Below are 15,919 nucleotides of genomic sequence, written 5' to 3'. Positions count from 1 at the left end.
CTACCTCTGTACCTCATATAAATTGGTTAAATTGATAGAACCTTAAGAATCCCGTAGGAACTCTTTGATTTTCCGGGATAAAAAGTAGCCTAGGTCCGTCCCCGGCTAACTCTCTTAAAATCGGCCGTGAAAACGTAGCAAACAGTCAGACACGCTTTCGCATTTATAATATTAACTATGGACTATGTCAACTTACAAAATATTATGTTGTTTATGTTGACAAGGCGTCGATATACACGGGTGGAATTATGTTATGCCACCTGAAGGGAAAGTACTCTTAATACTGTAGATAGAAAGTTTTACTCAAGGAAAACATTCCTTTATTTTTGAATGGAAAGAAAACTGCTTTCAAAGATTTTCGAAAATTCGCTTGCCACACCCGGGAATCGAACCGACTAGAATCTGTAAAAATGACAACCTGTACTTTTATTGCATAGATCATTAGGGTCAATTATAAAGATCAAATCTCTCTAAGAAACTTGATAAATTAAATGAAAGGAAAACCTTGAAATCTGGACTTATAAATTCAATGAGTCAAGTTAAAGCTCTTTAACTCAAAGATCTATCTGTTAATTAATTTTTAAGTCCAGATTTCATGGTTTTCCTTTCATTTAATATATCAAGTTTTTCAGAGAGATTTGATCCTTATAATTGATCCTAAAGATCTATGCAATAAAAGTACAGGTTGTAATTTTTACAGATTTTAGTTGGTTCGATTCCCGGGTGTGGCAAGCGAATTTTCGAACATCTTTGAATGCAGTTTTCTTTCCATTCAAAAATAAAGGAATGTTTTCTTTGAGTAAAATTTTCTATCTACAGTATTAAGAGTACTTTCCCTTCAGGTGGCATTACAAAATTCCACCCTGTATATAGGTTTTGGTGTCAATTTTGGCTCGGTCACGATGATTGACGAAGTGATTGTAGAAACGGCATGGAAGTAGGATTTAATAATTAATATAGATAAATAAATAAATTAAATTCTTATTGGTTACAGTTACTATCATCTAATCCGATTACTAGTGTTTGCTTGACAACTATCTGATTTATTTTCTGCTTCATTTAATATTCATTACTAATGATTGACAAAATTGAATGATGAAGAACCGATCTTCTATAAAATGGACGCATGGTACTAACCCGAAATCAAAAATTAAGATGTATTTCTAGGTACATATCTACATTGATATCTACATACCTAGTTGATTAGTAGACCTTTTATTAGTAGTAGTAATTTTTAACCCCCGACCCAAAAAGAGGGGTGTTATAAGTTTGACGTGTGTATCTGTGTATCTGTGTGTCTGTGTATCTGTGTATCTGTCTGTGGCATCGTAGCGCCTAAACGAATGAACCGATTTAAATTTACTTTTTTTTTGTTTGAAAGGTGGCTTGATCGAGAGTGTTCTTAGCTATAATCCAAAAAAATAGGTTCAGCCGTTTAAAAGTTATCAGCTATTTTCTAGTTTTCTTGTAGAAAAGAAGGTTAGATAACCCTTAGGTTCATAATATTCAAGTGTCAATTGACAAATGTCAAGCTGTCAAGATGGACGTTGCCTAGATATACATAATTATTTATTTGAAAATGATTTGTCGGGGGTGTTGAAAATTTTTAATTTACACTTGTAATGTAGTAGTAACAGATGTATTTTAATATTCATCTCAATATTACTATTCCTATGAAGTAGCTAATAATGTAAATAGTTTAGTACAAGTGTAAATTAAAAATTTATAACACCCCCGACAAGTGAAGGTTACAGTAACTAGAAAAGAACTGATAACTTTCAAACGGCTGAACCGATTTTCTTGGATTATAGCTAAGAACACTCTCGATCAAGCCACCTTTCAAACAAACAAAAACTAAATTAAAATCGGTTCATTCGTTTAGGCGCTACGATGCCACAGACAGATACACAGATACACACGTCAAACTTATAACACCCCTCTTTTTGGGTCGGGGGTTAAAAATACTATCTACAGTAAAAATGATAATATAATTTATAGACTATAGTTAATGACGTGTATAAAATTATATGATTATATACCTACCTACCTAAGTAATATTTCTTTTATCAAAATAAATGAATGTAAGTTTTTCGAAAACCTTTCATTTCCAACTCGTTTTCGTAATCGACCCAGTAATAAATTCTTCTAGGCATCGTGCTTAGTGTAAAATATATCATTGAAGTTACTGAATTAAGATAAAGAAACCTAGTTCTGCAATCGTAGATACCTAATATTCGTATCAGTCTATAAAGTTATTGATTATCGACAATGGTGATTATCCATTATGATAAATAGATAAAAGTTTGAAATTGCGATTACACGATGAGAAATTAAAAAACAGGATAACCAGTTGCCGTGAGATCGACTGAAGAAATCGTCGCCTCCGAATAGCAAGGTAAGTTGTTAAAGCTACAAAATGTTTTCATGACCAACGCCTACCACATACAACTTTCATTAGGTTTTTGTAAAAGCATCAATGCCAGACTTTAAACATACTTTTAAAACACCCGTGCAAATGGGGTAGCTAATAGGCGTAGGTATCGAGGTTTTGTTGAAAAATAAAAAAGCATTTCATGGCCATTTTTTATGACAAAGATTACAGGTTGAATTATCATCATGAAATTCATAATCACCATCATAATTCTCAGTTTAGCTGCGTTTTATTTTTAACTAGAGGATGCCCGCGGCTTCGCCCGCATGGATTTCGGTTTTTAAAATCCCGTAGGAACTTTTTGATTTTCCGGGATAAAAAGTAGCATATGTCCTTCCCCGGGATGTAGTCCATGTCTGTACCTTTCATCAAAATCGGTTCAGCGGTTGGGCCGTGAAAACGTAGCAGACAGACAGACACACTTTCGCATTTATAATATTAGTATGGATTAGTATGGATTATTCATTGATTCTACTGTATACTGTGACATTTTATACGCTGCCTAGGAGCATTTTGGAATCATTGTATAAAGTCATAAATATGTATGTATGTACTTAGGAATAGTAGGTAAGCATACTACAATTCCAAGGAAATGTATGAAATGGATAGGTGGCTAAAATTTACAACATTAAAACAAACATTAAAATTTACATAAGTAGGTTGGTAGTAAAATTTAATTAGTTTAATACAAAAATAATATGTAACATTTAATATTATTTTATCACTAAAGTTACCTATACTGATAGTTAAATTTTAAGAAAACAAGACGGACATAAGTAGTTACATAACCGAGACATAATTTCTGGAGTTAAAACATCACTTGAATCAGCTTCTTTTCATTCATCTCGCGACAAGAAAATTAGTAAGTACGAAAACATCAATTATTTTAGTGAAATGATTTCAGTTCTAGCTGTCCACCGATCATGGCGATCACCTCTTGTTGTGCGTTTTTCTATTTCCTGAATAGTGAGATCTTTCGTTTCGGGCAAATATTTATAAATAATGAAAATAGAAACGGTCGAACATACAGCATAACATAAAAAACCACCAGCTGTTCCACAAAATTTAAAAATTGCCGGGGAAATTTTGATAGTAGTTGCTAAAAATAAATTATTCAAGAAAGTAAGGAAACATAAAAAATAACTCCTGTTTCTTAATGGTGATAACTCTGCAGAACAGCAGGGTGCAAGTATTGTTGGTCCACAACCAATACTTATAGAAAACCCCATTAAAAAGACTAAAGAAAGATAACTACTTTCTGATACAATATCAAATTTAATCATGTATAAGTAAATCGACAAACCATATAGAAAGCCGATTCCTGCAGATGAGAAAACCAGTAATTGTTTTCGTCGCGTTACAACTTTTGATAGTGCACATCCCAAGTACATGCCTACCACAGTCACTGCATCCAGTATAAGCATGCCCTGGTACGCCATTCGTTCACTCGATGTAATATTTTTGATAATGTCTATAGCGTAGACAGTGCAGGCTATTTTACCCGTGGCATTGTATAGAATCATTGGCAAGCATGCATACACAAAAGGCTTATAAAAACTTTCTCGTCTTATTATATTAAAGAGCTTAATATGTTTTTTTACTTTAATCCGTTGACTGAGTTTAGTTTTTAGATTTGAATTCTCTTGTTGTGATAAAATGAGTTTTCTGAGTTCTTCCTCTGAGTCTTCATTAGTACCTTTCAGCCATCGATGAACTTTTGCGCATTCATCAAAACGACTATTTGTCGCCAACCAATACGGTGATTCGTAGCTGAATATGCATGATATTAAATTGTAAATACTGCAAATAAAAATAACGATGCCAATATTTCTCCAGTGGTAGAATGTACCAATAGCATTGGAGACCCATACGCCCCAATAAGTTGTAGCCGCCTTTACGGTGAAGAAAACACCTCTATACTTTGGTGATGTGTATTCAGACAAAACCATAACAGAGATTGGAACTATTGAACCTAAAAGCATTCCTTGCATAATTTGACTGATAAGAAGTTCTATAAAACTTGTGCTACAATAAAATATTACATTTCCTATTATTACATTAATACTAATTAAAATTAAACAAATTTTTCTTCCAAAACGATATGCTAACATAGGCGTAATAAAAACCCATGGGATTGCGGCGTAGGCAAACGTTGAAGCTGAAAAGAAGTAACTTTGTCAATACAGAATGATGACACTGAAAGAACTAGTGTAACTCATTAAAATATGTGATAACCATTGTTAAAACTAAAAATGTGCTATAAGATTAAACGAACAAAACTAATTTCTGTTTCTTGAAGCTTTTTTCGGCTTTACTTACTGATGGTACTTTTGTGAATATAGACTTGAAATGAAGTTTGGAACTCTCTAGTGACATGCCAGTTGAATTTGGACTTATTTGCTTTTTTTCATGAATATTTTTAAAATATATAATGAAAAGAGCCTGATGATGGAGATGGAATGGATGGATGGACGCTGGGCAAGGAAAATACCTATGGATATGGCAGGACAGCCGTCTATGGACTTTGTTTTGTTTTCAATAAAAAAAAAATTGATGTGATAAGAGCCAAATGATGGAGGTAGTGGACACTGGACTCCTCTAATGGTATACGGCAACAGAGTAAATTGGGATATGTAGCTCTTTTCATGAATAAATCTAGAAGTAAAATTATCAAAATACCTGTAAATATTTACATTTATTTGTACCAGAAAGTTGTAACAATAAAGACAAAAATAGAGAAAAAGTGGATAGGGAAGCACTTATCTCTATGAGAGATCTCTACCAGTGACACTTGGCAGTGCGAGAGGTTGTAAAGCGAGTAGAATAGGTACAGCAAAGATAGAAAGTATTCATAAAAAAAAACTTAATAGATATTATATAAATATTAAAAGTGGATGTCTTCATTGAAAGTTTTAATAAGGAGTCTGCATAATAATGGACAATTTGCCAAAATATTATTTTTAGAGTTCCGTACCCGAAAGGTGCCAACGGGACCCCAATTACTAAGCCTCCGCTGTCCGCCCGTCCATCTGTCAGCGGGCTGTATCTCGTAAACCGTAATAGGTAGACAGTGGAAGTTTTCACACAATGTGTATTTCTATTGCCGCTACTATTTTTGTACGATGCAGAAGGTACGGAACCCTTCGAGTGCAAGTCAGACCACACTTTTTTCAAAATCGTGTCGCACAATGTAATTCCAGCCGAGTATAACCGAGCGTGTCATTGAGTTATTTTACAGAACAGAAACTATGATAGGCTAGTTCCTAGTGGCACAGTTTTGTGCTAGTGGTTAGGACATCCGCTTCCAATCGGAGGTCGGGGGTTCGATCCCGGGCACGCACCTCTAGCTAACTTTTCAGAGTTATGTGAATTTTCAGTAATTTTTCAGTTGCTTTAATGGTGAAGAAAAACGTCGTGAGGAAACCTGCATACCTGAGCCTGAGAGTTCTTTAATGGTGTGTGAAGTCTGCCAATCCGCACTTGGCCAGCGTGGTAGACTATGGCCGAAACCCTTCTCATTCTGAGAGCCGGCGATGTGTTGATCATGATCATGATGATGATGACAATACAATTCAGACTTACATAACCAAGATGCCATTTCTGGTGTAACTACATCAGTAGAATTAGCCTCTTTTCTCAGTTGCGGTACTATTACAGTAGTTGCTCCCATATATAAACCAGAAATAAAAAAATTTAGCACAACGTTACTGCAAGAGAAAAACTGAAAACGCGGAGATAATATTTAAAAACAATACTGATATAATAACAACAGATAATGCTTAAAGGAAATAAGAGGCAAGGCTTAGTTAAACAACATATCATTATATATCTACTTAATATTATTATCAGTATCATACCATAATAATTATTCCATATTTTTGACTGGTAAACTTTGGAGATTTGGGAGAAACGGTATTTTTTTCATCATTTTATATGAGAGACCAAAAACTATTATGTATAAAAAAAAAACTGTTTTATCTTACTTTGGAAATTGAAAATACCAGTTATAATTATTAGTTCATGAACATTTTTTTTTTTGTATGATATAACCACTAATTCATAGTTTTCGGATTTTTCCCTTTATTTGTGCTATTAGCTGATGCCCTCAGCTTCGCCCGCGTGGATTTAGGTTTTTAAAATCCCGTTTCGTTTTATTTTGATTTTCCAAGACAAAGTAGCCTATCCGTAATAGCCCGTTCCCGGGATGCAACGTGTTTCTGTACCACGTAAAAACATTTAAACAGATGATCCTTTAAAAATCCCGTGGGGTCACCAGGATTAAGGAATGCTATTCCTTACAGCATCAGGGTTGAGGAGTTGGGTCCTGGAGGTCAACGACAAAGTATTTACTTGGTATAGATAACTTCAATATTAATCAATTTATAACCGACAGTCTCTAAGTCCCAACAACTTTGGTGGTCAGGTCCCCAGTCCTATCAGGATTGAGGAGTTGGAATCCAAATATTTTATTGCACAATGTCGCAAAATTTCTCTATTGATTAAAAATAAATAATAATTATGCAAATCAGTTCAGAAATCTCGGAGATATCGGTGTACATAGGTAGATAGAAAGTCTGTTAAAAAAGAAGCCTATGTTACTCCTTGGCTAATCTTCTACTTGTCTGTGAAAGTCCCATCAATTTAGCTTCAGCCGTTCCGAAGATTAGCCCGTTCAAACAGACAGACAGACAGACAGACTGGTACCGTTCAAATAGGTAACTATATGAGGTTAATAATATGAGGTACCTAGTTATTTCTAAATTACAGAGAGACACTTCAATTTTTTTTTAGTATAGAATGAATAAACTAATGATATATTCAATGAAATGTAGGTACAATATATTGAAATAATGTCTGATGAGCCTTATACATTTTACCATTGTAACTGGTGTTTGACTATTACCTTAAATTAAATTAAATATAAATAAAGTCAAGACTAAAATAGATATAGATAAGACCTACCTCTACCTACCAAATTTCATGATTCTAGGTCAACGGGAAGTATCCTATAGGGGTTTTAGACAGACACGACAGACAGACAGACAACAAAGTGATCCTATGAGGGTTCCTTTTTTCCTAGGAACGAGGTACGGAACCCTAAAAATGACTCGAAATTAAGCACAAGTGCCGCTTCGAATGGGTTGGAATGGGTGAGTCGAATATAATAATTATTATGGTTTTAGATTATAATTGAATTTAAAAATAAGCAACAACAACCTATTTAAAGAGATCTAGGGATTATAAAATGTTACGAAAGCGAAAAGATGAAAAATAATCAACATAACAGAATTTGTTACCTGTCTAAAGAAGAATATTCTATTTACACCATTTTTCTTTTTAGCATATTCCTCTTTAGCATATTCCTCTATAGCACTTTCCTCTTTAGCATATTCCTCTGGAATATCCATGATAGCAGATGTTATTAACGTTATAGAAAACTAAAGACATTTAAGTATTATCAACTTTTGCCCATAGCGATATTGCCAAAATTCGTGATAACACTAAATACTAAAATCACAAGTTGATTTAATAGGTAGGTATTCGATAGTTTAATTTACATTTTATATACATGAAAACTGAAGTTTTTTGTCTATCTGGTCGTTAGTTACATAATATATGTTCGCTCATCGTTTATTAGATTGAGTAAATACTTTGTACAGTTGTTGTCGGACCTTGCGGAAAGCCTCTGACATAGTACCATCACCGTACCAAAGGTGGTGCGTGAGACACGTTGCAATGCATGCCGAGCATAAAACATTTTAAAAGAAGAAACAGATTAATTGACCTTATCAAAGAGCTACTGAAACCAGCAATTGGCTCTAGAAACTTGAAATTTTTCGCCCAGGTCCTATCTATAACGTGGGTAAACATTTACTATTTAAATATTTTGAGAAATCCGAACGGGATTTTTAAAAACCTATATCCACGCAACAAAGTAGTGGGCTTCAGCTAGTTGAAACTGTTTTATAAAAAAAGATGAAGAAAAAAAGAACCTGATTGAAGTAATTGTTAAAGAACAAAGATATTAAACTAAATAGATAAACTAGTTCTAGAGCGACACGACGCGGAGGGCGACAATTTTTTTGACAAACAAGTTCTCAATCCAATACGGATTTTATGATAATAATATACAGTGTGTTTTTTTTACTGGGACATTATGAGGAAATCCAAAACCACAGGAGGTACAGGTAAACTGTCTGGGGAAACTTCTCTATTTTTGTGAAAGCAATTTTGGCATAGCCAATTTTTTGGTCAAGCGTACCTAAGTTTTAAAAATTAGTCTAATTTTTTTTTATGCCAATCGACTCAGTTTCATGTAAGGATTATTTCATTATATCTTCAACTTCTGCTGTCCCAATATTTTTCATTCGATACACTGAATATTATTCTTACATGAAATTGAGTTGATCGGCATTAAGAAAAATAGTCAATTTCATTGATTTTTATGTACAACTCACGCTTCACCAAAAATTGACTATGCCAAAATTGTTTTCACAAAAAAGAACTGAAGTTTCCCCAGACAGTTTCACTGTACCTCCTGTGGTTTTGGATTTCCCCATGCTGTCCCAGTTAAAAAAAAACACACTGTATATTATCAATATCTCTAGGCCTTATTTAAACCTCTATATTGAAGAATAATAAAGTAATGATAAGTAATATTGAGACAATTTCCTTGTTCTATTTGGTACTTATTAAAAATACGCTAGATAAAAGGTCAGGGACGTTGTCTGCTTAATAGGTACAATATTATGTAGTCCAGTAATTTGGTAATATGAGATGGAAAGTTTTCAGAAGGTTATCCAAATTGGTGGTTTTATAGATTTCGATGTGCTCTTTCCGAATTTTTATTTTGCCACCTCGTACCTTTGGCGCTCGCGCCGCCATCTTGGAAAAATGACGCCCAAAAACTGTTTTTTCACGATAACTTCTTTCCCACTCATTTTACGATAAAAATGGCTATGGAACAATTAAACTAGAGACAATTTCCTACAATTTATGTAGTCACCTTTTTTTGTAGACTCAATAGTTTCAGCGTTCGAGCGCCACAAACCCCACTCCAACACTCGTTTTGGCTAAATAGCTCATTTCCACACCACCATGTGGTAGAGTGAGTGGCGTGATTTTTTTTTATGGTATCTCCAGGAGCCGGTAGTCACCTTCAATTTTAGCCATCAGTTCGTCCAGAGAATACTAACACTCTTCAGAATTCTGCTCGAGATAAGAGTATTATACTGCATCGCAGTTTCGATCTCACGTGCATATAAGCCTTTTTTTTGGGTTTTAAACCCAAAAAATGCCCATGGGACCTTATTACTAAGTATCCGCTGTCATCCGTTTGCTTGTCCGTCCGTCCGTCTGTCTGTCAGCGCGCTGTATCTCATGAACCGTAATAGGTAAAAAGTTGAAATTTTCATAGAATGTGTATTTTTATTGCCGTTATAATAACAAATAATAAAAATTTCAAAATGGCCGTCATGAAAAAAAAATTAAAAAGAGCATTATTTCTTGTATTATGGTACGAAACCCTTCCTATGTGAGTTGGACTCGCACTTGACTGATTTTTCGGCGTCTCGAGCATGTTTATAATGTGGTCACAGTCAATACACAATATCGCAATTCGTGCATGAAAAATTTTACCACGCACTACAAACTAAAAAAATAAAAAAATGGGTCAAGTGCAAGCCCAACTTGCACACGAATGGTTCCGTACCATCAAACAAGAAATAACATTACTTTTTATTTTACATTTACGTTTTTTTTTTCATGTCAGCCATTTTGAAATTTTTATTATTTGTTGTTATAACGGCAATAGAAATACACATTTTGTGAAAATTTCAACTCTCTATCTATTACAGTTCACGAGATACAGCCCGCTGACAGACAAACGGACCGACGGACGGACGGATGGATGACAGCGGTGACTTAGTAATAAGGTCCCGTTGGCATCCTTTGGGTTCGAAACCCAAAAAAAAGGTTCATATTCACATGAGATCGCAACTGCGATGCAGTATATTTACTCTTATCTCGAGCAGAATTCTGAAGAATGTTAGTATTCTCTGAACAAAGTGATGGCTTAAATTGAAGGTGACTACCGTTTCCTGGAGATACCATAAAAAAATCACGCCACTCACTCTACCACATGGTGGTGTGGAAATGAGTTATTTAGCCAAAACGAGTGTTGGAGTGGGCTTTGTGGCGCTCGTACGCTGAAACTATTGAGTCTACAAAAAAAAGTGACTACACAAATTGTAGGAAATTGTCTCTAGTTTAATTGTTTCATAGCCATTTTTATCGTAAAATGAGTGGGAAAGAAGTTATCGTGAAAAAACAGTTTTTGGGTGCCATTTTTCCAAGATGGCGGCGCGAGCGGCAAAGGTACGAGTTGGCAAAATAAAAATTCGGAAAGAGCACATCGAAATCTATAAAACCACCAATTTGCATAACCTTCTGAAAACTTTCCAGATAAGCCCCTTTTTGACGACCAAATTACTGGGCTAATGGTAGCAAAGGTTTTTATGACAGTCCAGGGTACAAAAATTTGAAATGGCACACATCGATGAAGCACGCCACACAAGCGAAGTACTGGTAGGTAGGCGTCAAAATAAAGCTATAAACTTGCTATAAACTGACATGGGCCGACAACGGTCATCATTTTTAATTAAATAAATTTTCAAAAATTGGATGATCTTTTCTGTCTGTCTGTCTGTATGTCTGTCCGTTCGTACGTCCGTCCGTCCGTACTTCCCGTTGACCTAGAATCATGAAATTTGGCAGGTAGATAGGCCTTATAGCAAGTAAAGGAATAAATCCGAAAACCGTGAATTTGTGGCTACATTATTAAAAAAAATTAAAATGTGTTTCAATGTTCAAAGTAAGATAACTATACCAAGTGGGGTATCATATGAAAGGGATATACCTGTATATTCCAAAACAGATTTTTATTTATTTTTATCCATAATAGTTTTTAATTTATCGTGCAAAATGTCGGATATATTTCCCAAGTACGGAACCCTCGGTGCGCGAGTCTGACTCGCACTTGGCCGGATGTTTTAAATAAAAAATAAATTAAAAATATTTTTGTGCTCTACTCAATGGGTTCTAAACAATGATACTCAACATTATCAGTAGAGTTGGCTAAGGTAAGAAAAAAATCCGGTTCCTTTTCATGTATGAGAGAGCCCCCCTGAAAAATAATATAAATTAATTTCTAATTAAATGTGTTGTTTTGGGTCAAAGTTTTACACCCAATACCAAAATTTAGGTTTTGTAATTAATTTCGCCTACAAACTAGAGACCTATGACACGCGGACAGATAGACGGACAGACAGACAGACAATAGAGTGACATTAATAGGGCTCCGTTTTTACTCTTAGGGTTCGGAACCCTAAAACACACTAATACATACCTGAATGCATACAGGTTAAACACATGTCCCTCCTTTTGGGCTTGGCCGCAGTCGGGTAAAAAGTTTTGCAATATTTGACTTTAGATCTATTTTACTTTGACTTTGTAGTGTTGTCTCAAGGTTGGTGAGACGTGCTATGTCTATAATGTTACGGATTAAAAGCATTATGCTAATTTAAGTAAAAAAGGACAAAAAAAACAAATAATAGTACATACTTTAAAATTACAATACAATAATTTTTCTGTAACAAGACAACAAAGTGAGTTAATCGAATCATAATATTAATATTTAATGAATATTATTATTTTAGTTATTTTTGAAAACTATTCACTGAAACTTATAATTAACTCAAGTCAAGTGCAGCGTATACTCTGATTTCTTGAGTGGAACGAGTTGTATGCTACGAGTAACTGTAGCATTTTTCCGAACACCCACTATTCCTTCCTGTATTTCTTGAATAGTTTTATCCTTTGTTTCCGGCATATATTTGTAGATAAGACAAACAAAAACGCTCGCTGAGACAGCGTAGAATAAAAACGCACCATGAGTGCCCCAATATTTAAAAACAAGAGGAGAAATTTTAAGGATGGTCGCAAATACTATATCAGCTATAAGACCGAGACAACAAACAAAATAGCTCCTGTATCGTAAAGGTGACAACTCTGCACAACAAGAGGATGCAAGTATCATCGGTCCGCAGCTAATGCTAATTGAATAACCCATTAAAAAGAACAAAGTAACATAATTATTCTCTGATATAACATTTACTTCAATCATGTATAAATAAATTGACAAAACATAAAGGACTACGACTCCAGTAGAGGAAAAAAGCAGTAATTGTTTTCGTCGTGTTACAATTTTAGATAATGCACACCCCAAGTACATGCCTACCACAGTCACTGCATCCAGTATAAGCATGCCCTGGTACGCTACTTGTTCACTCGATGTGATTTTTTTAATTATATCTATAGCATATACACTACAAGCTATTTTACCTGATAGGTTGTACAGAAATATTGGCAAGCTTGCATATAAAAGAGGTTTATAAAACCCCTTACATTGTAATACGTTCAAGATTTTTATACTTTTGCTATACTTTATCTTCATATTGAGTTTGGCTTTTTCATTAAAATGCTGTTTTTGTGATGAGATTAGCTTTTGAAGTTCTTCTTCTGAGATTTCATCGAGGCCTTTTAACCATCGGTGAACTTTTGCACAATCATCAAAATTCCCTTTTGTTGCCAACCAGTAAGGCGACTCGTAGCAGAATATGCAAGATATTAAGTTGTAAATACCGCAAACAAAAACAAGAATGCCTATATTTTTCCAATGATAAAATGTTCCAATAGCATTTGAGACCCAAACTCCCCAATAGAATGTAGCTCCTTTGAATGTCATAAAAATACCTCTATATTTAGGCGAGGTGTACTCCGACATTACCATGACAGAAACTGTAAGTGCTGATGATACGAGCATTCCTAACGTTGCTTGACTGATAAAGAGTTCTATAATATTTGTACTATAATAAAATACTATATTTCCAACAAATACATTTACACTAATTAAAACTATGGAAATTTTTCGCCCAAAACTATAAGCTATCATAGGTAAAATGAATGCCCAAGGAATTGCGCTGTAGGCTGCAATGGAAGCTGCAATTAAAAAAACCAAAACTATATTATACAATTGTATAAAATGGATAGTAAATAATGAAAACTGTGGCCTAAGGGCCTTTGCACACCTGTATAAATTCTAACACGCGTTTGAATCGATTTAGACGCGAGTGTGTAGCGATACAGACGTGATGCAAACGCGCGTATGTATCGATACAAACGCGCTGCCATATTGCGTTTTTAAGCAGAACCTCGTCAACAGTAGCAAGATGGCGTCGTTTTTTGTTTCAAAGACGTGCTTTGCACCAAATTGCTCGATTGCAGCTAGCGTAGATTCACACCTCCCTAGTTGCGGGGGAAACCCCGCCACTAAGGCGCGCGCGCTGGTGACGCGTGTTTGAATCGATACAAACGCGATGCTAACGCGCGTGTGTATCGATATAAAACGACAACAAACTGCTCTGTAGAATAAAAGCGTGCCGTCGACGCACGTTTCTAAAACGCGCGTCAACAGAGCGTTTAAAAAACGTGGTGTGCAATGGCTCTAAACATCGGCACTTTTACTATCGACACCACATATAAACAGATGATTCTAAATAGGAAGAACTAATTTAATACTGAAACAATTACAATTACATTGAGGTTGCAAAAAAATATGATTATGTGCAATGAGTCCATATTTTAACATGCTATATTGGCCTTTGAATTTGGGTGAATGTAAATGTGGACTAATTTAGAATTTTGAGAATTTATTATTAAAAGGCTAACTCTAAATTTTATTACAACATTCAGTAAAAAATCTCGTGAATTATTTCAAATGATAAAAGTATACTTAGACTTACACAACCAAGATACCATTTCTGGTGTTGCAACATCCGTCGAATTAGCTTCTTTTCTCATTTGAGGTATTATAACTGTCGGCGCACCCGTGTATACGCCAAAAATGAAAGCATTTAATATGGCTGCACTGCATGAAAAAAGCTGTGAAAGAATCGATTGCTAGATCATCGTATTTTATATCACTTACAGCTGTAGACAAGAATATTATAGTAATTGAATCTATATATTCTATCTATTATAGTAATAAATGAATATATAAAAGAAAAAGCTGACTGATAGACTGACTGACTAACTGATTGATCTATCACCTCAACTGCTCAAACTTCAGCGTTTTTTGATACGCAGATAGCTATTATGACGTGAACATCCTCTGAGAAAGGATTTTTGAAAATTTAACCTCTGCGGGTAAAATAGGGGTTTGAAATTTGTACAGTCCACGTGGATGATGTCGCGGGCATACGCTAGTATTATACTAAAACTTTAATTGAACCATCTCTGTAAATCAGTTCTGTAAATATCTACTAGGCATCTTCTGTCATATCTTAAAATTCTGATCATGAAATCAAAATGTGTCACATATTGCCATACTTTACTCACGTACATCTTTTAGTCCAGTAATTTGGTAATATGAGATAGAAAGTTTTCAGAATGTTATGCAAATTGGTGGTTTTATAGATTTCGATGTGCTCTTTCCGAATTTTTATTTTGCCACCTCGTACCTTTGCCGCTCGCGCCGCCATCTTGGAAAAATGGCGCCCAAAAACAGTTTTTTCACGATAACTTCTTTCCCACTCATTTTACGATAAAAATGGCTATGTAACAATTAAACTAGAGACGATTTCCTACAATTTGTGTAGTCACTTTTTTTTTGTAGACTCAATAGTTTCAGCGTTCGAGCGCCACAAAGCCCACTCCAACACTCGTTTTGGCTAAATAACTCATTTCCACACCACCATGTGGTAGAGTGAGTGGCGTGATTTTTTTTTATGGTATCTCCAGGAGATGGTAGTCACCTTCAATTTGAGCTATCAGTTCGTCCAGAGAATACTAACACTCTTCAGAATTCTGCTCGAGATAAGAGTAAATATACTGCATCGCAGTTTCGATCTCACGTGCATATGAGCCTTTTTTTGGGTCTTAAACCCAAAAGATGCCTATGGGACCTTATTACTAAGCCTCCGCTGTCATCCGTTTGCTTGTCCGTCCGTCCGTCTGTCTGTCAGCGCGCTGTATCTCATGAACCGTAATAGGTAGAAAGTTGAAATTTTCACAGAATGTGTATTTTTTTTTGCCGTTATAATAACAAATAATAAAAATTTCAAAATGGCCGTCATGAAAATAAAATAAAAAAGAGCATTATTTCTTGTATTATGGTACGGAACCCTTCCTATGTGAGTTGGACTCGCACTTGACCGATTTTTCGGTGTCTCGAGCATGTTTATAATGTGGTCGCAGTCAATACACAATATCGCAATTCGTGCATGAAAAATTATACCACGCACTACAAACTAAAAAAATAAAAAAATGGGTCAAGTGTAAGCCCAACTCGCACACACGAAGGGTTCCGTACCATCAAACAAGAAATAGCATTACTTTTTTTGTTTTTTTTTCATGTCAGCCATTTTGAAA

At 35.0% G+C, this 15,919-nt stretch overlaps 2 protein-coding genes across 2 annotated transcripts; both read right to left on the bottom strand.

The window, feature by feature from the left end:
* Nucleotides 1-211: 211 nt before the first annotated feature.
* LOC123867696 lies at nt 212-7,928 on the bottom strand. Its single transcript, XM_045909876.1, has 3 exons — nt 7,729-7,928; nt 5,929-6,152; nt 212-260 (listed from the first exon to the last, which is right to left on the bottom strand). The coding sequence occupies exons 1-3, from the start codon at nt 7,837-7,839 to the stop codon at nt 212-214; spliced, it is 384 nt and encodes a 127-aa protein (XP_045765832.1). The 5' UTR covers nt 7,840-7,928.
* Nucleotides 7,929-12,185: 4,257 nt separating this feature from the next.
* LOC123867695 (facilitated trehalose transporter Tret1-like) lies at nt 12,186-14,429 on the bottom strand. The gene is made up of 2 exons (XM_045909875.1): nt 14,293-14,429; nt 12,186-13,489 (listed from the first exon to the last, which is right to left on the bottom strand). Exons 1-2 carry the CDS (start codon nt 14,348-14,350, stop codon nt 12,186-12,188), a joined length of 1,362 nt encoding a protein of 453 aa, XP_045765831.1. The 5' UTR covers nt 14,351-14,429.
* Between the last annotated feature and the right edge of the window lie 1,490 nt (nt 14,430-15,919).

Source organism: Maniola jurtina, chromosome 8 (assembly GCF_905333055.1).
Source record: "Maniola jurtina chromosome 8, ilManJurt1.1, whole genome shotgun sequence".
In the NCBI taxonomy this organism is placed as follows: Eukaryota; Metazoa; Arthropoda; class Insecta; order Lepidoptera; family Nymphalidae; genus Maniola; species Maniola jurtina.
This window is presented reverse-complemented; position numbering and strand designations above follow the sequence as displayed.

Coding starts and splice junctions, on each gene's coding strand:
- LOC123867696 (XM_045909876.1), bottom strand. CDS start 7,839: ATGGATATTCCAGAGGAATATGCTAAAGAGGAAAGTGCTATAGAGGAA. Junction 6,153..7,728: donor GAATATTCTTCTTTAGACAG/GTAACAAATTCT, acceptor CCGCGTTTTCAG/TTTTTCTCTTGCAGTAACGT. Junction 261..5,928: donor GAGAAGGGTTTCGGCCATAG/TCTACCACGCTG, acceptor CTTTCCCTTCAG/GTGGCATAACATAATTCCAC.
- LOC123867695 (XM_045909875.1), bottom strand. CDS start 14,350: ATGAGAAAAGAAGCTAATTCGACGGATGTTGCAACACCAGAAATGGTA. Junction 13,490..14,292: donor AGAAATGGTATCTTGGTTGT/GTAAGTCTAAGT, acceptor TTTTAATTGCAG/CTTCCATTGCAGCCTACAGC.